The sequence below is a fragment of the Emys orbicularis genome, chromosome 15, assembly GCF_028017835.1.
Source record: "Emys orbicularis isolate rEmyOrb1 chromosome 15, rEmyOrb1.hap1, whole genome shotgun sequence".
Taxonomy (NCBI): Eukaryota; Metazoa; Chordata; order Testudines; family Emydidae; genus Emys; species Emys orbicularis.
In genome coordinates, this window is record NC_088697.1 from 26,935,647 (window position 1) to 26,958,531 (window position 22,885).

General features: G+C 42.7%; 1 protein-coding gene across 1 annotated transcript; it reads right to left on the minus strand.

Moving 5' to 3' along the window:
* Nucleotides 1-207: 207 nt before the first annotated feature.
* On the minus strand, nucleotides 208-20,881 carry TBCEL (tubulin folding cofactor E like). Its single transcript, XM_065417115.1, has 7 exons — nucleotides 20,734-20,881; nucleotides 17,402-17,541; nucleotides 14,895-15,076; nucleotides 12,929-13,185; nucleotides 7,831-7,957; nucleotides 5,367-5,483; nucleotides 208-526 (listed from the first exon to the last, which is right to left on the minus strand). Exons 1-7 carry the CDS (start codon nucleotides 20,864-20,866, stop codon nucleotides 208-210), a joined length of 1,275 nt encoding a protein of 424 aa, XP_065273187.1. The 5' UTR covers nucleotides 20,867-20,881.
* Between the last annotated feature and the right edge of the window lie 2,004 nt (nucleotides 20,882-22,885).

Sequence of the window (22,885 nt, forward strand, 5' to 3'; positions counted from 1 at the left end):
CACTCGCATCAGATGGTGGCATGTCTCTTGCAGATTTGGGCACACTACCTGGGCTAAGAAGTCAACTGGTATAAAAACAAAACCAAACCAAACCAAACCTCAACCCAACAACCAACCTAAAAACCCTGCAAAAAGTCTTTAACTCGTGTGTGTGTGTGTGTGTGTGTGTGTGTGTGTGTTGGTGTGAATGCACAAAGCCAGAAGAGGTTATTTAGATTTGGGCTCCACAAAAAATTTGTCTCCATCCTGAATGCCATAAGAATGTAATGCCCGTGAGTTGTATTTCATCTCCTCGGGACCAAAGGGAGCTTCATGGTCAAAGTAGTAGAGCAACATGTTGCTTGTTGACAAATGCACTACAGTTTTTAATTGTTTCTTTAATTCTGCCACCGTCTGATCTAGACGGATGGATATTTCCTCCACCTTATCATTGAAGTGAACTTCAACCTTCGCGCTGCTCCGGGGCCGAAGATCCACTACTGCTAAGGGTTCCAGCTTTCCGTATTTTGTTACTAGCTCATGATACCTAGAAAGTAAGAAACAGAAAGCTACGTCATAACTGCTCATACAATTGTCACACTGCTCACAAATTACTTGCGCTCTGTAACTATAATACTGATATCTTCCACCTACAGATCTCCAAGGGGGTCTCTGCAAATAAGTTGCAAGGCTTAATTAATACCTGTGAGTTAAGCATTGTAACCATTTTAGAGATTGGTAAACTGAGACTCAGAGGGGTCGAGAGATTTGGCCAAGACACACAGTGATTCAGCAAGAGCCAAAAAGAGAACCCAGGCATTTTAACTACAAGTCACCCTGCATCTCATTTTAACAACTAGACCACATGGCATTCGCCAGTTAATCTGCAATCAAGTTAAGAGCTAATCAATTAACTTGAGGTGAAATCTCTAGAGAAGACAATCCTCTGTTGCATGAAGAACACGGTTTAAGAATTCAATAATTTGCATGAACAGCAAAAAATGCACCAAATACCTGGTTTCACATTTGCCACTAAATCTTGGAGATTTAAGGGAGGTACTCATTATAACTCACTAACTACATGGGGCAATATTCATTCCAGATGAAATCAATAGACATAAATGGACTTCCACAAAGGATGAATCTAGACCGGGATGTTTGTACTCTTATTTTCCATACAATGCTTGGGAAGAGGTACACGTTTTGACACGAATTGCCATACTAGGAACAAAAGCAGAAGGGCCATCTACTATAGTAACCTTGTCTCAGACTATGGCCAAAGCTGCAAACGAGCAAAGATATTAGACTGAGTGGAAGGCAGAATATAGTGTTTTAGAAGAAGGCATTATCAGCAACTCAAGATATGTATGGAATACCTGTGAACTGCTCTGAAAATATTCATTTAATCAGTTAAGGAAACTGAGAAAAGTTATTCAATAACTGGAAATTATTCTAACAATAGCTTACATCTCTTGCCCAAATACATGACTAAAAAGTATCAGAATTAAATAATACTAAATAATCATAATAATAATACAAAGTACTTTGGTCAAAATTTTCAAAAACTATGAGTTTAGTTGCCTCAATTTTAAGGTACTTCAGACCCTGAAAATCAGGTCCCTTTAAAGTAAGTGCTGCACACCCATCAGAAGGCCACTTTGATCTGATACAACGTTAGACTTTCTCTGAATCCAACAAGCTGCAGGATGGATCACAGAACTTTCCCTGGCTGGAGGAGGGTGCGGAGAGAAGTAGTGGCTTGGTGGCCACATGGGTTCGATGGAGTTGAGAAAACAACTAAAGGCTTATCCGCATGAGGAAACTGACCAGTAGAACTACAGCCATCTAATTATACCCCTGTTGCTATGCTGGTATCATTCCCCAGAATAAAAAGTGAAAAATGATACCAGAATAAGGTAATTTTTATTCCAGGATTACATCTACCAAGAACTGTACTGCTACAGTTCTGCCGGCCAATTTCCCCACGTAGACAAGCCCCAAGAATTGTCTTGAAAAGGTCCAGCCACACAGAGACGTTCCCTGGAAGAGGCAAGTCTCTTCTCTACTCCCCGCCGCAGCTGGTATCTCTCCCATCAGGAAAGAAAGGTAGCATCTCTACTGACGGGCTGGGAAAGTGGCAAAAACTCAACACAAAGTACAAGGGAATTGAAATGACAAAGCTAGAGAGCTGCGGACAGGAGGTAACATTTCAGAGTCTCTCCACAGTGGGCTGCACAGAAAGCTCTTTTTGTTTCCCATCTGACTCAGAGCTTAACGTGATCAGTGCTGTGTCATGGCCCCAGTCAGGGGATGATGGAGCCTGGCAATATGGGAGCCCCCGGGGACTCATGTTAAATGTAGGAATGTTCCTTCACAACAGCAGGCCCTCTGTCTGCACAGAGCGTGAGGTAATGGCCACAGCGCACTAGGATTTCCCTATCATCTCAGGCAAAACGAGCCTTCAATGGGGAGGAGTGCCCAAATACAGGCCACTGCCCTGTTCTCACAATATACAGGGAGATACAATCAGGCCTATTTAGAAAACCATTAGCTCGGAGAGGAGGAAACATATTCCCCATATTTTACAAACAGTTAAATTAGCATTAATCACCTTGACACCAGGAATGAGGATTTCCCCAGTGCACTTCCTTATACCTCCAGCAGGAGACAGAGTAAGAGAGAGAACCCACTTCTCCAATTTTGGTCGGACGTATTCCTGGAGGTTTCGTCCCAGGACGTAACCTTTCATTAAAGATTAATCTTTAATTCCTGGAGACGCCAGGACAATCCTGGAGGGTTGGCAACCCTAATATTTGCAGAAAAGCGAACAGAGAGCGCAGCAGACTCAGGTGGTCTGAGTGTACCTGAGCTTCTGCTGCAACAGGGCTGCAGGCGAAAAGTGGGGATGAATAGGGGGACCAGTACAGTGGAGGAGGAGAATGAGGGGAAGTGAAAACACACACTGTAAACATGCTGTGTGTTGTGAAACATTAGCCCAATTTCCCCTCTTGGGGAAAGGCAGAAAAATCTCTCAGCCTGTTTCTTGTACCATAATCAAATTCTGCAGTAAAACAACTGTATTCCCCCAAATCCATAAAGACTAAACACACAGTACTCATTTGGTACTTCGATACCAAGGTAATAGGCACCTCTGAGACTTACATAATCACCTTCCACAGCCTGATAGACACTGACTGCCAGAGAAGAAGATCCTGAAGAAGTGAACCTGGCTAAAACCGTTTGATGTTCTATGTATGAACAGTGGCCCAGACAAGCACGTAACTCATTAGAAATCCACCGACAAGAGGTGTCACTCAAGAAGCGGGCCTTAGTTTTAAACACAAGCCACTGAAGGATGGAAAGTTATGCTATACATTTCACTCCTTCTCCAATTCATGCAACATGTAGGCTGTGAATACTTACAATGCAACCAGGCTGATTTAAAGAGATAGAATACTATTTTCTTTATAGATAATAGGATACACCTCTCTAGCCAAGAGAGTCATTTCTGTTTGCAAGCTTTTCATGTACAGACATGTCCAGCTCAGCTGTTTTTGGCAGAATTGCCAGGATCCCTGTATGAGCAATGCTGACTGCATCCCTGCCAATTAATCAGCTACACTTGCTCTTGATCTAACTAGGAACAGACTTTAAAGATAGGTTTGAGAGCAGATGCCAGACTTGGAGGTGTGTGTGGGGGTGATAGAGGTAAGAAAATTCACTTCAGAAACAAGGGACACCCGGTGTGGGGGGGGGGAGGGGATAGGGGGTACAATGGTCCAGGAAGTGAAACCTGAACTCAGCATTGGAGACGCCTCAGCCATCTGTAGCATGGTCTGAAAAGGGGCACAAGCTCTCTGGAGTGGAAAAACAGCCTTTAAGGCTGCACAAGTCTCTCAGAGAAGCTGTAGGGATGAAGGCATTCAGACAAAGAGCCCATTGATCAGGAAGATGGATGCAATGGTCTTTAAAGGCCAGGAGCTGGAGGGGACACACATTTCTTTCATCTTCCCGTTAGTCTTACACAGATAGTGTAGAGAGATAGCAAGTTGCTCAGTAAAGCTTTCACCCTAAATCTAAATCCTCTTTACAGGAGTTAGATGATTATTACTATTTCAGACTGTGACAGCATCCAGAGGACCCAATTAGAATCAGTTCCACTGTGCTAGATGCGCACAAACACATAGGAAGACACAATCCCTACCGCAAAGCTTACAATCTTCATAGAAGCTTGATGTGTAATTGAGTCTAAACCCAATTCTCCTTCTCTCAGTAATTTATCATTTAATTATATACAGGGCATCCATCACTGTAGTATTTAAGCAGAGATCCCTTTCACTGAAGTCATTCAGAGGCTGCATGCAAGAAACTGTTTAGTTCTTTTAGTACCATCTCCTGCCCCTCCCAAATCACCCTTGGGGTCATTTGTGAATCGAGCCTTCTGACGTAGTGATTGCATAGGTAGGTTAAAACTGCAGAGCTGTTTTGAGGCAGTTTTGCCTCATAGTTAAGTAAGGGACCGACTGTCCTGACGCCTGGATTCTGTTCTCAGCTCTGCAACCGACTCCCTGGGTGACCCATTGTGTCACTTGAGTTCTCTGTACCTCGGTTTACTCATCTACTTCCTTACCTCAGGAAAGGGGTTTGTGAGGCTTCACAGTTTGTAAAATGCACTGGGTCTCTGGATACAATGCTAAATAAATGCAAAGTACTAGGCGCAATGACTTGATGCTTGATCGAGCCTTCCTCATTCCATTAAGAAGCAGTAATCACATGTAGGTACCAAAGGCTACTGACCGCATAGCTGCTATCGAAGTTCATTTGTTTACTGAAATCATCAGATAACAGAGCATATTGTTTTTGGCAAAAAAAACACACAAACTTGTGATCAGAGTTTTTAGAAGAGGGAAAGCTTTTATCCCTATGTACATTCTACCCACCAGATGGCACGAGGATTAGCCATTTTGTTTTGGCACCAGAAAGAAGTATTAGTATGGGCTTCAAGAGACTCCAGGAGGCAGGGGGATTAGTGAGATGGCAGTGGGGGTTGCCTAGGAGAGGCAATGAGGATCATGGACAGAACTGTCTAACAGCTCTTGGAAGGGATAGCTTAAGGCTGGATCTGACACACTAGTGAATCAGTAAGCTATCAGACACACCCCACGTAGGAGTGTGGGGGAGATGATCAATGAATATGGACCGAGGGAGGAAAGGATGGTAGGAGGGCAAGGAATTTTTTGGTGTTACAAGGCCCAGCCCTGATTTCCAGTGTCATTTCTCAGCTGTAAGACACACTTTCAGCTGAACACTTTCAAACTGTCTAATGAACATCATTCTCCTTTCCTATGCACTGTGCTTTCTCTGAATTCCAGCTCCGAAGCTCGTACCTGAATGGGACTTCCTCTGGCGGGAAGTCCAGGTAATACCGAATGAAGAATCGCTCAGAGTCCTCTCGCTCCCCATCGGTAATGACACTCCCATTAAGCTTGATGATAGACGGCAATCTGCATGAATACACCGAAGAACACTGTTAATGAGGATACGAAAATCTAGCTGTGATGATCAGCAAGACTCCAGAGCCAACAGCAGAATGTGATTTTATCCTCAGGGCCGCATAGCTTCGATCCCAAGACCTCGCTCTCAAAGTACTATGCAGTGTCTCGGGCAGTAATTAGAATTATGCATTATTTGACTACATTTTTATTTCTGTGCATGTATAATAAATATTTAGCACTTCTCTAGTGCCTGCCCATCAGAGGATTTCAAATCACCTTACAAACATTCGTTACTTACCTCAAAGATAAGTACATTCTTACTATACCCATTGTACTGATGGTTAAACTGAGGCATGGAGAACTTAAGTGGCTTACCCAAGCACCATGACTCAGCGGCAGAGCCAGGAATCAAAGTAGCAGCCGTGTTAGTCTGTATCTGCAAAAAGAACAGGAGTACTTGTGGCACCTTAGAGACTAACCAATTTATTACAGCATAAGCTTTCGTGGGCTACAGCCCACTTCTTCAGATGCATAGAGTGGAAGTACGCATACCAATTGTAAGAGGCCAGTCAATTGAGATGAGCTATCAGTAGCAGCAGAAGAAAAAACTTTAGCTCATCTCAATTGATTGGCCTCTTACAATTGGTATGCGTACTTCCACCTTTTCATGTTCTCTGTATGTATAAATATCTTCTGTCTGTGTGTTCCACTCTATGCAACCGATGAAGTGGGCTGTAGCCCACGAAAGCTTATGCTGAAATAAATTTGTTAGTCTCTAAGGTGCCACAAGTACTCCTGTTCTTAGAGCCAGGAATGCAATCCAGGAGTCCTGACTCCCAGGATTAAGCATTAGATTTTCAAAAGTGACTAATGATTTTTGGGTGGCTCACTTGAGACACGTGAAAGCAGCCTACCAACCACCCTTTGAAAATAGGGCCCCTTTAAGGCATCTCAAATTGGTCCCCCAAAAGTGTAAGTTACTTCTCAAAATTTAAGCCATTGCCTCCTACATCCTATGGAGAAACAGTTCCTTCAATTAAGGTTCATTTTGTGGTCTAATCAGGATATACATTCCCTTTTAATAAAATAATACAGTATATTAATATGGGTCAGTGTACTGCAGGTATTAATTAGAGCTGATCAACACTTTTGTGGAAACCTTTTTTTTTTTTTAAATAATTTTTGCAAAAAAGTTTTATTTTACTCAAAAATGTTCCATACAATTTAAAAAAAAAAATCAGTTATAAATAAATAAATAAATAAATAAATAAATAAATAAAATCACAATTTTCTATTTCCCTTTCCCACCTTTTTCCCCAGTGGGGGGGAAGATGAGGGGGTGATTGTCGAAAAACAAAAAATTCCAAAAAATAAAAACCAAACAAACTGAAAACTTTGTTTCCTCCAAAATATTCCATGGATATTTACCTAGGGTTTTCCTACCAGCTCTAACAGGTACACAGTAATACGTACTATTCTACAGTACATAATGGCTGTATAGTACAGCATATATAATTATTGCACTCAGCTCACTCACACCAAAAGGGGTAGCTACACATTTTAATCCTTTAGGGCACACCCAACCAAGAATCTTACCCAGCTTCCTGAACAGCGACATATCCCACCCACTGGAAACGAGGGACCCCAGGAGGCATAATCCCAGGTCTCATGACCTTGATGCTACCCTTTTATCACATACTAAATGTTCTACTTAAAACACGAGAGATTGGAAATGTGGAAACATTCTGAAAGCAATATTTATTGTACAAATAGAAAAGCAATCCAACAAATATTTCCCCAGTGTCTAACTAGGAAATAGCCAGTGATGCTGATTCTGTACCCATTGAAACAAGTATTTAGAATTTCTAATGGACAAATACGACTATATTATTCAGAGGTTTAAGATCATCCTAAATAGCCCAATTGTTTTGAGGGCCTGCTTCAAGGCCCATTTTAAAGTCAATAGTCTTTGGACCAGTACCCATAGTTCCTGACAGACTAACGCATGGCTGTTATGACGGGAGCCTTCTGTTTAGACTGTTTCCACTTCCATGTTCCCTTCTAGTTCTGCAGAAGTTCCAAGTCCTTCCGCAGCTAACATTATATAAGAGTGGCCATACTGGGTCAAACCAAAGGTCCATCTAGCCCAGTATCCTGTCCTCCGACAGTGGCCAATGCCAGGTGCCCCAGAGGGAATGAGCAGAACATGTAATCATCAAGTGCATCCATACCACATGAATCTGCAGTGCCCCAACACACTCTTCATCTCATTTCCCACCCCCCCAGAAGTTGATCATCTCAGATCATGTGATTGTGTAGTATGTTTTACTGAGCAGAGTAAACTGAAACACCAGACCTGGCTATTAACAGCTTCCTCCGCTCTTCGGTGGTGTAGGACTGCAGAAGAGGGATTCCTAGCAATCTCACTTCCTCGAGCTTGGGGAAAGAGTTTAGTTTGTCAATGTCTTCCCAGCAATGCAGACCTGCTTTAAGAAATGAGTTGTTTAAACACACAGGGGATATACACAATATATCAAAGAATACCAGATATAGCTAAAGGGCACACAAGACAGGTGTAGCCAATTCGTTCATTTTATCATCCATTTATCGTTGTGTTATTTAGCATACGAGTTGACCGTAACACTATTTCATGGACTCAACACAGGAGAACGACAATCTAAGTGTGTTTGACAAGTCAGTGCATTTCTGGTGAAATGCTAGAGACTGAATTCCCTTATTCATGCACATGAAGGAGCAGCATTAGCTCACCCATGCTGTCCTATCAGTCCGGAGGGACAATCTCAGAGGGGAGTTCAATCTCCATGGCCTATTCAGTCCTTGGCATCTCTGCTGAATGACAATTAGCATAACTTGTTATGGCTGTTTTGATAAAAAGGACTCTGGTTAGTACTGCTGAAGCCAGACTTGTGTCACTTCAGGGACCACCAAGCAGCCATCAAATGGTAATTTTCAGGGACTACCAAGCTAGGTCTGGATTTGAACTCGTGACCTGCAGGTATCCTATTCCCATGAGCCATCCAGCCTTTTAATGAAAATATTTTCACCCAATTCCAGCTTTCTGCAGATCTGTACTGGTTTCTCAGAATTGAAGCAAAGTTGTGAGGAAAGCTGGGGATCAGGTGACAATCTATTTGATTGTGTGTTCAAGATTAACTCCGATGCTTATCTTTGCTTCCTTTTGCTGTGGCAGAAGATAGATGCTTACATAGGATACTTCTTACATGCACGGTCTAGCCGTTAAGTCTAACGTACCAAGTATTACACGCTTCTACTAGAAATTGGTGGGAGGTTTTCACTATAATAGATAAAAGGAAATCAGCATCTCTAAAAAATTAAAGGTCTGATTTAAGCAAACCCAAGTCACGTAATCAAGTAAAGGTCAGACACTTCTGTTGTTCCAGGGACTGCAGCAGTCTCAGAAGGTAAGTGATCATTCAGACCAGAATTGCAATTCCTTTGTGTAGCGGGGCATATTGTAGAGAGATATTTGTCCCCTTCTTCCATGTCAAGTGTAATATCCTGTGCAAGTCAACTTGCGATTAAAATACATTCCCTGGGCAATGAACTCAGCCATGCGTGCATACCACACGCACTGGGATATAAGTAACATCTTGTGATACTGGCTCAAAACCCTTCCCGCTTCTACCTGTGGATCACTCAGCTGGTGGGGATAGTAGAGAATGACTGATAGGTGACTGGGTCATATTCATCCTCTAATTAAACTATTGCCAAGAACCTGGCCTTTGCAGGTCAAAATGCTACTGTGCCTGGGAGAAAGCTAACAGAGGCAATTGCATTTGAAAAGGGAACAGCTTATTTATACTGCTGGAGGTGTCCACTCTGAGAAGAAAACCTGGTTGAACTCCCATCATCCCACATTGAGATGTTCCATCACAACTCCTGTGAAAACCAATCACCTTCAAATCACTGGAGATCTCTGCTAAACCACAGCAGCCAGCAAGACAAGAAGCAGGTTTAAGCAGGACCAAGTTCTTCAATATTTAATATGCAAAAGCCTCAGTAATATCAACTGACAACAGCTGTTGCGGGGGCAGGAACTGCAGGTATTAGACTGGGACATGCAGAAACAAGGCTTAACAAAATGATTTAATGTAGGCAGAGGAATGAGTAATAAACCCAGAAGTGTATGGTCTAATGCTTTAATTCACTTACATTAGGGTGTGAATAAGACCACATCACTATCAACTATTCATCCTCCAGAAAATTGAAAGATATGGGATCTTGCAGCAGCCGCCATAATTGTTATTTCACCAGTGAACCGTGGTGACATTCTTTCAAACAGCAATCTCAATTCAACTAACGAATTACCCAAGCTATCCAAAATACAGTGGTGCATTTCATCTATTTGACACCTTTTCACTCCATGTCATGCCTTTATTTAGATAGTTACTTTGGCAAGTCCAGCCGCTGTGGAGAGGATTTAAAATCATCAGTTTTCAAGAACTCTCCATACCCCAAGTTCCCCCCCCCCCAACACGTGTGATTTAATTCACGGTTATGTCCTCATTGGACTTCCTGTTCAACTGGGGGCTCCTCAGATCATCCATGTGCTGCATAGTATCCAACGGGGTTGAACGCTTGGTTCCACCCGAGCAAAACTGCCTCCCACAGGATGGTCCTCTCAATGACTCAGCATTTTTCAAGTCTGATTTAAAAGGTTTATTTTCCTGTAGTTAGCTGCAGTTTTACTAAATGGTGTAAAGCACCGCTTGGTGCTTACATTGTATAGCATGTTGATACATGTGAAAGGGGTTTTATTAATACTTTAAGCCAGGGGTGGCCAACCTGTGGCTCCGGAGCCACATGCAGCTCTTCAGAAGTTAATATGCGGCTCCTTGTATAGGCACCGACTCCAGGGCTGGAGTTACAGGTGCCAACTTTCCAATGTGCCAGGGGGTGCTCACTGCTCAACCCCTGGCTCTGCCCCCACTCCACCGCTTCCCACTCCCTCCCCTGAGCCTGCCATGCCCTCACTCCTCCCCCCCAGAGCCTCCTGCACGCCACGAAACAGCTGATCGGGAGGTGCAGGGAGGGAGGGGAAGGCGTTGATTAGTGGGACTGCTGGTGGGCGGGAGGCACTGGGAGTGGGGCGAGGGGGAGCTGATGGGGGGGCTGCTGACGTATTACTGTGGCTCTTTGGCAATGTACACTGGTAAATTCTGGCCCCTTCTCTGGCTCAGGTTGGACACCCCTACTTTAATCCCTCTATGGCTCTGTATAATAAACCAACAACTACAATAATGCATTAGGTGAATCTATACTAGAGTCTGTGTATTGACTCTTATAAGTTAGGGAGAGGAAAGGGGCCCATGACTGCTGGTAATTATCAGGCAGCCAAACTGGAACAAAAACTCTCCAGGAAATTCATGGCAGAGTTCTTGAGAATGAGAGGATCAAACAAACACTAGGAAAACAGCTGTAATTGAACAGATTTTTTTTTACACAGCACTTTATTCCTAGGTTTTCCAAATTCAGCTAATGAAGCATGCACATCTGGAAGATGGAAGTCGAATGTCATTTAGCACCTGTGATCTGTCCCATAGCTACCTATCATTGGGGCTTGGAGGTACAAAGTGTGTTCACTGCTATGCCAGTTGATTCTCCAGCCTCAGCTTTCGGATGAGAAAAGTCTCTGGGGCTTATTCGTAGGGAGGCCTCAGCCAAAGCTTCTGGCGCAGCCTCTTCCATACATACAGTTAAAGAATCTAACATCTAAACACAGGTGATGGGTTTTGCTCTACTTGATCCCCTGTGTGTGCTCCAGTAATGCACATACAAATGTGTGTGCCTGTAAGTGGACACTGGGTCTAGAGCTTGATTAAACCGTAACCTACCCTCAGAATGCAAACTGGCTCCTCAGTCACTGACATTCCAAACTACTCTTATTTATTCTTCCTGAAAACATGGTGGCTGGAGAGCACAGAATGCCTGCCAGCCTTTGGAGTACACAGCAAAGCTGTATTTTTCATTATGGCTATCAGTGGTTTGTCCTCATCAGGATGGTAGCTCAACTGTTGTGAATCTTGTGCACCTGGGTTTGAATGACAGCAACAGGTCGACACTGTAGTCTGAACCATTGTTTAGAGAGCGAGAGTGCCAGAAGTGGCAGGAGAAGCCAAAAGCAACAGAAAAGGGTAGGCAGAGGTCTTGTTTATCATCTTCTCCTCACATGTTTCTCAAGTTATCAGAGTGGCATCTGTTTGCGTGTTCTCAGATCAGAACCATTAGGAAATGGGGCTTCAATGTTATTCCTACATCTTAAATCAGGGTCACATGTAGCGAGGAGGGAGTTCATCGTGATGCCCATCCATCAGTCATCGTCAAGTTGATGCACAACACACCCAGCTATTTAACTGCAAAAGTTGCATCCTCTTGACAAAAAATACTGCAGGAAGCTCTTTTGTATGCTCCACCACATTCCCACTTTTGAGATCAATTCCTCTCTGGACGATGATGAAATCATCTAAGGTCCATCTTCACTGACCTGACGACAGCGTTTAAAACCCATTCTCAAACAGTTATAGCTAGAGATGGGCCATGACCCAAACTAGGGATGAAAAAGGTTAACTGGTAAGAATTAGTCTTACCAGTTAACTGCCTTAACCGTTAAGCGCCAGCCATAGCTGCTGGTGCTGTGCAGCCCAGCTGGAGCCGCCCTAGCCCCAGCCAATTAACCGTTTAAACAAATTTTTAATCGTTTAAACGGTTAACTTTTTAAATGGTATTTACTTACCTAACCCAAACCAAGGAAAGAAAAGCGACTTACAGTAACCATGGCTGTTCAAGATGCTTTGTCCAGGTGGATCCCATTCCTGATGTGTGCACTGGGAGCGGGATCCACATTTTGGAAAAGTTTAGATCCAGATCTAACTTCCACGGCTTGGACATCTCTCTTGTTATAGAGTAATAGGGTTCTAACGTGGTTTGGGTGTAGAGGGAATATGACTTGTGTTAGACCTTTCTCTAGCCCAGTTAGTGACCTACCACACTAGCCAGGCAGCTTTTATTACAGTCCTGCTTGGGCTGCACTTCTGAATAACGTTCAGACTTCGTTTAAAAGCTGGGGCAGACAAGACTGAAAACGACTGTAGCCTCTGGCACTAGTATACGCTACCCAGGAGTCTAACAAGGATATTCTACTGTACAAGCTTGTGCTTTCTCCACCTTCTCTGATCTGCTTAACACACAAGTAGCCAGCAGGAAGCAATACTGATTGCAGACTGCTCATTCCTAGCAAAGATGTAGGATGTCACTAGCTAAATAACATTCTTCTCCCCACCCTGTTAAAGCACAGGTTTCAATTTGCACCAAAATGAGAATATTCCTCCTCCCCTCTCCCAAACCAAAAGTTTAGATCAGGCATTATCGTTTACACAAGGAATATAAAGAACATGCTGCTTTCAGTACCTCACCTGATCTGTGCAAGCTGACGGATCGCAGGTTAGGGAACAGCCTTGCCAAAGAATCATTTGATTCTTCAATGGTTGTCAGGTGATTGTTGGCCAGGACAAGCGTGTCCAGCGATGGAAACATAATTCCGAGCTTTCGAATTTCAGTCCAGTCTTGAAGATTATTGTCAGTTATGTGGAGTAATTTGAGAGACTGACAGCAAACTGGAGAACAAGACACTGTTTCATAGTCGTTAAGGCACAGGAAGAGCTCCTCCAAGCTGCACACAGAAAGAAATATGCTCTTACTTGAAGGCTTCTTGTTAAATTGTAAACGGTCTTACCTAGAGGCCCCTGTACACACAGTTTTCAAGAATTACTTAAACATGAAAGGCCCCAGCACTCTCTGAAACCTCAGTGTAGATAGGACTTCCTACACCATCTTTCAGCTAGATGACTGTCAGAGCGCTTCAAATTATATTTTGTATATTTTCAGTCAGGCCTCCACTTGCACAAATCTGCACGCTCACAAATGGTGTCTATGTACTTCACTGGTGCCAGTACCCACTAAAAGTTCTGACAACTCCTTGGAATAGTTTCACAAGTAACCTTTAAATAGTTAACACATGCACAAAAAGAAATGTTAAGAGTTTATACCCAACAAAATCCATTGGCCAAGGCCCAAGGCCAACTAATAGGTGTTGCAGGTGAAAACACCACTAGCTAAAGGGCTTGACCAAGCATGCTGGTTTTTAGCAATGTTTGCACCTTGCACCAATTTGGGCGTGGATGGGCTCATCACTGCACAAGTGGAGGCTGAAAACCCATTCACGTATTTATGGATGTTCCCATCACCAAAGTCATGGAGGTTGTACAAGAGATTTAAAATGAACACCAGGAACATTAAAGACTATTACCACACTATAAACCCCAGCTCCTGGCCAAAAGTCATTCACCACTCATGTGACCACTTTTAAGGTGAAAGGTAGTGTGCATTTATCAGATGACAGCGATGCTACCTAACTGCTTTAAATAAGGCATGACAAAAATAAAATAATAATAATGGTGAATCCTTTTAACTGGGAAAAGACTCTGATAAGCAGCCTCGCATCCCAAAAAAAGAGGCCAACAAAAAAGAAACAGACTGAAGATATTTAAAATGAAATATTGTACTGAATAAAGAAATGGGAATAAAAATAATGCTCAGTGGTTTTTTTTATTTTAATATTTAGCACCTTTCTGTATTAAGACTGGAACTTAGAATTTCACATCTGATTAAATCTCTCTCAGACTACGTTGGCAATGGCCGAACATGTCTCTATTAAACACAATTTATGCTACCATTGTCCCATTTAAGCAGCAATCATTACTATTAGCTATCAGTAGGCTAAATTGGTTCCCTGGGAACAAAGTGGCTGTCTCCATTAAGGGTGTACTGGTTAAGCAGAATACTGTAATAATAGATTTCTTTACAAATTTGCATGAAGAGGAATCTGGTATCCAATTGAAATTGCAAAGGCATTTCAGGAAGGCAGAATGCCACTGCCAAGGTGGAAACTGGACAGGACCCTGAGATTAACACATGAAAAGTGTGATGAGATCTTTAATGACAATTGACCAGGACCTCAGATTTATGTCCCATCCAAAAGCCATTAGCACGGTGCATTGCCGTTCATTCAGTCGTAGCTCAGTGGAAAAGAGTGTCACATGCTGAATCATGAAGGCCATAATCCATTAATTCATGCTAGTATTTAGATGTATTCAATGTGTGTATGCACCTATGCAAAGCTCTAGGCAAGTTCAGATCTAGAAATGCAATAAAACATTCAGTTGGCCCAATGGCAAGAGTTAAACCCTTCCAAGTCCCAAAGAAACTAAATCCCCTTCCTCTGCTCAGCCCACTCACCCACACCCAGCAGCCTTTCCTGTTATGAGCTTTGTCTGCATGCAGTGGGCACTCCTCCTTTCACACCATGCGCCTCATGCTTACTCTGGTAATTCCTGCAGTATTGTATGGACTGTTTCCCAGGAAGCTTTGCTGTTGTTTAGCACCAGTTTGCGAACACCAGCGAAAGATCCAGCACATGTTCTCTCTAAAACTGACAAATTCAGAGGGTTGGAACTCAGGTTTAGAAACTCCAAGTGAGGAACATTTGACACAATTTTACTGACCTAGTGGGGGAGAAAAAAAAAAAAAAAGAAAAGAGAAAGAAGCATATCAGGAGGTAATCAGACCTCATTCAATAATATTCCATCTTGTAGAAAGGGATCCTCCAGCAGGACTGTGAGCCAAAGAAATTATATGGATAAAAAAAAAATATAAGGCTTTTAGATAGCTATCTGTAATACATACTCAAACTATTCACTGATCTCAATTGATTGGCTAATTGCACATTCACCTCAACAGTTCATTTAATTACACTCTGAAGGCAGCTTGATAAGGGAAAGCAGATCCCTTGGGAGAGATCAGAAAGTCCACCTGAATACCAGCCTAAGAAATAGCAAGTCACAGAAGCCAGCATCTTAGAAGGCTATTGGACCCTTCTCTAGGCAGAGAGAAGCAAGAGCATGTCCCTCGAGTGTCTGATTGTTGCACAGATCAGTTGCTCAGTTTTTCCACTGTTCCCCACTAGGAAGAGACCACACAATTTTGCCTAAAATAAAAGGCTGATAGAATTTCATTGTACATGCACAATGGATTCCTTATTAGATTCCATTAATCTATGAAAGCACCAGCTTTCTTACGCACGTGGTGCTGGAGTTGAAAGGTTATGAATTCAATCCAAACATACATGTAACAGTGCTTGGGGCTAGCTATTCTATTGGCATGTATCAGGTGCGTATGTGCGTAGCTTGGAGTTAGGGTGAAGGATTAGAAAAAGGGGACAGCCAGGATATATGTATCAAGGGTGCAGAATAGATTAAGGGGCATGTGACTGGGTGTGAAGAAGTGGGTGATGCAAATGACTTGGGGGAACTGTAGCAGAGGAGCAGGCTGTATAAATGGGAAGACACAGGTATAGGGAGCACCATCTGGGGGAGGTGGTGAATGGATGTACATGCCTTTCAACTGATTAAGGCTGTTAGAACATGTTTCACAACTAAAATGAGCACAACCACAAATAAGCACTAAAACAGACCAGATTGATAGAAACTAAGTTACCAACTGGTGGACTTTCAGGGGCCAACATAAAATGAGCTGCTGGTGCTCTCACTCCTGTTCCTAGTGACCACGTGCCACCACCACAAGATCATCATCACAGCTAGCACAAATGGACTCTTAAGTTGGCAGTTGCCATAGAATCTGAACAAGCCCCTTGGAAACTGAACTCCTATCTTAACCCACAGAAAGGGCCCCTCCAGATAAGTGCTGAGCGAAAAGCAGCACGGGAAAGCTTATGCTGTCCCTGGCCTAGCAGATCTGTTCTGTGATCAGAAGACTTACATCAATACTATATCCACTTCTTGTTTAGTGATTAGGAAATAATTTAAAATATTTTTTTTTAAAATAAGGTTAGGCTTCAGTTCATCTTTTTCATCTCAATTTCCAGTAATTAACAGTGGGATAAAAGCAGAGCATGAGCAGGGGAAGACACAAGACAGTTTAATGTACTCTAATTATTCTACTACTACTATATTGCATTTATATAGTGCATTTCATCCAAGCACCTCGAAGCCCTTTACAAGCATTAATTAATTAATTAATGAAACTTCACAAGTCGCCTGGGAGGTAGACGAGCATTATTAATCCTGTTTTGAAGAGGAGAAATCTGAAGCACAGAGAAGATTTCTAACTTTCCCAAATCATACAGAATCAGTGGCAGAACTGGGAATAGGACTCAGGAGTCTCAGCTGCCAGTCCCCTGCTCAAACTCTTTTGATTGCACTCCTTCTGTTAATGATCTATATTGCTCATTAACCTCTTGGTGCATGGAATGATTGTTCCAATGCTTTGCACTGAAGGAAAGTATATTTTTCACCTGCAAGATGAGTTCAGAAATTACTACGGAAAGTGAGTTAAATGCCTGAGGGTTGGTCTATGCTATGAAGTCAGGTTGATTTAACTACATCACTCAGGGCTACAGAAAAACGTCATGCCCTGTGGGATGTAATTATGCTGACCTAAGCCCCAGCATAGACACCACTAGGCCGATGGAAGAATTTTTCTGTTAACCTAGCTACTGCCTCTCAGAGAGGTGGATTTACTATATCGACAGAAGAACCCCTCCTATTGCTGTAGTATGTGTCTACACTACTGCTGTGCCGCTGTAGCGTTTTTAACGTAGACATACCCTGAATGTAGCATAGCGATCAAGTTTATTTACTTTGACAGCTACAGAGCAATAAACATGATCTTCAAATGTGAACTACAACACTAAAATGGACACATTTAACTACTTTGAAATGACTGAGAAGATCTCAGATCTAGCACTATAAATACAGTGATAGCAGCAGTTATTGCTGCGATTTAGCAAGGCACAGGCGTGATCGCTTTACCTCATGCCAGCTGTCAAGTTTGTTGTCAGAGAGATCCAGCTCAGACACATGAGCACAGAAGGCAGCAATTTCATTCTCCTCTCCTGCACAGGTTATTCCACAGCTGTTCAACACCAACACACTTGGAAGGTTGAGGCGATCTGAAATGGGGGAGGAACAAGATGCCTTCCCGTCAGTCTCATATTTCCCCAGCTATAGAAGATCATCCCTTAGTCTCATCAAAGAACAAACACAAGTATGAAATCCAGCAAAAGGAAGGGATTAATCAATAATTTAGTAGTTGTATAATGATTTACATTTGTCAAGCAAGTCAGATTAAAATCATACATTTTAAAACAGATAACTAAATGTGAAGTAATTTCACTATTTATGCTGTTTGCATTTTCTCTCACCTATCTCAATGAAAACACAGTGGTCAGTTCCATTTTAGTTTATAGTCAGTTTCTAATCAATTTTACTTTTAGCACAAGGCTGCAAAATGTCAGTGGCAAATATAGCAAAAGAAGGTTTCCTTAAAAACTGCCTCCACTGAATTTTTTACACACACACACACACACACACACACACACACACACACACACACACACACACACACACACACACACACACACACACACACACACACACACACAAAAAAAAAAAAAAAATCAAGGTAGCACTTGTATTGCTCTTAGGTTTTGTAAAAGCTTGGTTGTTGTATAACATTACAAAATTAAACCTGGGCTTAAATTTGACCTGAGAGAGTCCTTTTGCTTAATAGAACTTCACTGTGATGCAGCTGTTATGCCTATTTTATCAACAGACATAAAAAAAGTTCACAGCCTCATTTTCTTAGGTGATGACTACCCAAACATCCTATTGTAGTTAATTGTAATTGTAGGTTCCTAGCACTTCAGAAAAATTAGGCCATGAGTGACTTGCCCTAAGACACAAAGGTCAGAAGCAGAGCCAGAAATAGAAACTGGCTTCCAGTTCTGTGTTGTGACTACTACATTATGCTGCCTCTCATGGTGCAATTTCCACTGCCAAGAATTCTCTCTAAAAATGTTTGGTTTATAATAATAAGCTATTTCAACAGGGAAATTCAGCATGTGGATGAAACGTACCATATCTTACAAGTGTCAAACGCAATGTACTTTTTTTCTTACCCACTCTGATAAAGCACTTTGAGATCTACTGATCATACACACAAAATAAGAGATTATCTTCATAAAAATCTCTTTCCCCTACCCCCTTCTCCCTCCTGGTATTTGACAGTTATTGGACAAGAGAAGAACTGTAAGAGTAGGGGATTATTGGAAGGCGATTTGACATTACCTAGCTCATTGATGGGAAGTTATATTAAATTATACTGCTGTAATTATGGTATTATTTGTAATCTATTTTTAAGTTATGTCAGGGGTGCCTAGAACATATGGACAGGGACCCTCTTGTTAGCTTCTGTAGCTATCTATATATCTATAATATAAATAAAAGAGGGCACACTGAAAATTAGGTGATTCTCTACTGAGGTTAACTTTGAGTGACATATGGTACATTCTGTCCTTGACTGAATTCTCTCACTTTTGTTCTCTTCTGTCAAACCCACTTATTGTCATTTTCGCCCAGTGAATTTCCTCGTTTTCCCCCCCTTTGGGGCTGCTTATGATACAAACCAACCTGATGGGAATTTAAACTATAGTCTCAACTAGAGATGGGCAAGAGGTTAACAAATAAGTGGTGGCTCTGGTTTGCTAAATCCCAAACCATAAGTTGTTTGAATAAAAACTGAACCAAATCCAAATCTCTCAGAGTGTGGGGAAAGATTAGATAAAAGGTGGTAAAGTTGACCCAGTTCTAGCTAAAGACTTTGGATATAGGGATTTTTATCTTATGGATCCTGGGAGGCGTGTGTAGGTAGGTGTGTGTGTGTGGGGGGGGTAATAGAATGCCTATACCAGAGGACATGCATCTCTGGATCAGCCCCAAGGCAGTTAGGATATTGGGCAAGGAGAAAGGGGCATTTCTTTAGGGTGTTGGTGCAATGTCTCTTAGTAGACCTAGTGTTTGCATCCAACAGGCATCCCAAAGTAAATAGGAAAGCAACCTCACATGGCATAAAAGACTGAAGTCATTGTGATTCTGCTTGACCAAGGGCCCAAACCTGTGATGTGCTCAACCCCCTTAACTGCTATAGACTTCAAATCAGAGCTGAAGGCACTCTGCATGTTACTGGATTGGGCCCAGAAAATACATAACAGCTGTGCTGGGTGGAATCCAGAGTAATTTAAAATGTTTAAGACACCTGTGCCAAATACACATTGCTGCAGCCACTGAAGAATGACTGAAATGGGGACAAGCTGGGCAGAGTTTTCCTCCCTGGATCTCAGCACTGTACAGGGCTTTACTTTATTGGCAGGAGAACCTTGGGCCACGATTCTTTCCAACTGGCAGTAGAGTGGGGTGGGGAGAGTCAAACTAATTTTTCAGCAACTATCCTCCTGCCAGTAATTAAGAGCTTTAATTAACCTCTGGGCAATTGAAATGAGCAGGAATTCGCATTTCACAGATGAGGAAATGGAGGTGAAGTAATATTCCCAAAGCCAGAGAGGATGGGCAGGGCTGGGACTACATCTCAAGAGTTCTTGGCTCCCAGGTTCATGCCTAGAAACCTGCCCCAGCACCTTTGATCCAATCCTGGTAGCCTGTTCAATTTCAAGTTGCTGCTGTGGACAATGCCAGGCTAGCAGCATGTGTCTATACCGTGTCCCAATCCTACCCGGGGACTATGGGCCCTACTGCAGTATACAACACTTGACCAGAGCTCAAAGAGCCGAGAAGCAATACAATAGTGATACAAGCCATACAGCAACACAAGTGTGATTATTTGGTTTGGTAATTCAGTAGGATTTTTCCTCCTGGATGAGTAAAAGCTTGGTTCTCAACCAGGAGTCTGGGGGGGGCCGTAAGCAGGTTTCTGGGGGGTCCGCCAAGCATGGCCAGCGTTAGACTCGCTAGAGCTCAGGGCAGGAAGCTGAAGCCCTGCCACGTGGGACTGCAGCCCAGGGCACCGACCCCCTGGCACTGAAGACAAAGCCTGAGCAACTTAGCTTTGCGACGCCCCCTTTGGTGTGGGGCCCCAGGCAACTGCCCTGCTTGCTTCTCCCTAATGCTGGCCCTGGCTTTTATATACAGAAAAACAGTTGTCATGGTACAGCTGGGCCGGGGAGTTTTTATAGCATGTGGTATGGGGCGGGAGGTTCAGAAAGAAAAAGGTCGAGAACCCCTGAGCTATGGGATGAAATGATCCTGCCCTCAAGCCCCTGTATGCACAGATCCAGTAGGAACCCTACCTTTCATAGGTGATCCCTGTGGCGTTGCTGGGACATGCACCCCCATTCCAGGACCTCGACGATATGGGAAGTTCTCGGGGCTGTATTTCTCACAAAGAACTTGCATGAAACTCCTTCCGCTGGGCTGGTCCATGTTCCCTTCTTGGAATTCTACAGTTAATGCAGAAAACAACAGATAATATACACAATCCACTGCTAATCAGCTCATCTCCAGAAGGCAGCAGTGAATCTTATGCTACACTTCCTTAAGTAACGGACAATTTTTTAAAAAGCTAAGGACAGCTTGGCTGTAAACAGAGTATACCACCATATATTTTACTCTTCCAAGCACAAGCACCCTGAAATACTACCAGGCACTTCCTCAAGACAGTGACCCACAGCAGAAAAGGGCTGCTAATTGATCTTATCAGTAACCGTGAACACTTCCTAGATTCCCTGGATCAACAAGTTTGAATCCTGACAGAGTCAACTCAGACCTTCATCACTTCAAAGGGGATAACACCGACTTCCATGAAGTTTACTGTGCAGGGATGTTTTAAACAAGACCATAAAAATTAAAATCCTGCCTGCTCTGTATGGACATTTACGATCCCATGGAACTTAATTTAAAGCTCTGTCTCGGGGTCATTGGCTAAAATCCCCAACCCCAAAGTTATGCAGCATGCTGTCTGCCTGGCTGACATGCTCCACCCCAGAAGTGGCTGCATTTCAGTGATGCCACATGCATACAGTTCTTAAAATGCATTGGGACGTGTCAGAATGAATGACGCTATGTAAATATTATAATCATTAGTCCGCATAAGATAGTTATTACACACCCAGAGAAACAACGCATAGCTATTATTTAAGCCCACAAACCACAGTAGTTAGAATTCCAAAGAGATTAATACAATCATGCCCATGACAAAACAGCTCTTTTCCCCCCACAAGGATTGCAGAGTACTTCACAAACATTAATGAATCCTCATAATGCTCTTGTAAGGCAGGTAAGTGTTATCTCCATTTTACAGATGGGGAAGCTAAGGCAGAGAGGTGTGTGACTTGCTCACAGTCACAGGACTGTGGCATAGCTTAGACCAGAACCATAGAGTACAGGCTCTAACTCAAACTATTTATTTTAGGTATGTCGAGGGCACCCATCATCATAGACAACAGTGCCTCATTCACAGCAAGTTTTAGCGTGAAAAAGAACGTCAGCCTTTTTCAGCTGACCATTTCCAAAGGTGTTAAACTGAGACTGCTACCCAGGCATGGAGAAAGGATGGAAAGATACAGGCTTTTGATTAGGATGTTAAGACTGTGCCATGAATCAATAGCACAAACACATGAAGAAATTGCTTGGCCAGCCATAAAAAAAAAAAATCTCGCTAGTTCAATTTTGCAACTCCCTAAGGTATATCGAAGATGCATGTCACTGGGATATTTATGCACCACATGAAGCAAGGTAACATGGAAATTACAAAGCAGAGGCTCTTTATATGCCAAATCAAAGGGCTTTGTGTATTGTGGTTTGCTGACCTTTACAGAATAGTATCAAATGTCGGCTGGCAGTTACTCAGTGCCTAGATACTATGGTGACTGGCATTCTACACGTACCCCAGATAGAAGTTAGCTCATCTGTCCTAATTTCTTACCCAGGGCTCTGAACATTTCATAATATTTATGATAAAAAGAAATTGTGTTTCATTAAGTCAAGGGAACTGCACAGCATAAGGTCTTAATACAGCCTCCGCATCCTAAAATGTAGCCTGCAAGGCATCTTGGATGAGGAGAAATCCAGAAAGACTAGTGATTTTAACAGCCCAGGGCACAGGTCTACAGTGACTTAGCGCTTTGAAGATGTTGAACAATACAGAAGTGCTAAGGATTATTTTCCTCTCTAAAGTCTCTGAGGACATCCTGTTTGTTTCAGGACTTTGTCTTTTTAAAAGAAACACTGCCGTCTCATCCTTTCAAAGAGTCTGCAAATGCTTCTCATAACTGCATGTAGGGTGAGGAACAAGCTGAGCAACGGCAAGTTTTCATTGTGGCTAAACTTAACCAAAAAACAAGTAGCCAGCTGTTTTGATTGCTAAACAAGGCAAATCAAACAAAGAATATGGCACTGCCTAAAGTCAACCTGATAAACCACGTCAAGACACTGTGGTCTAGC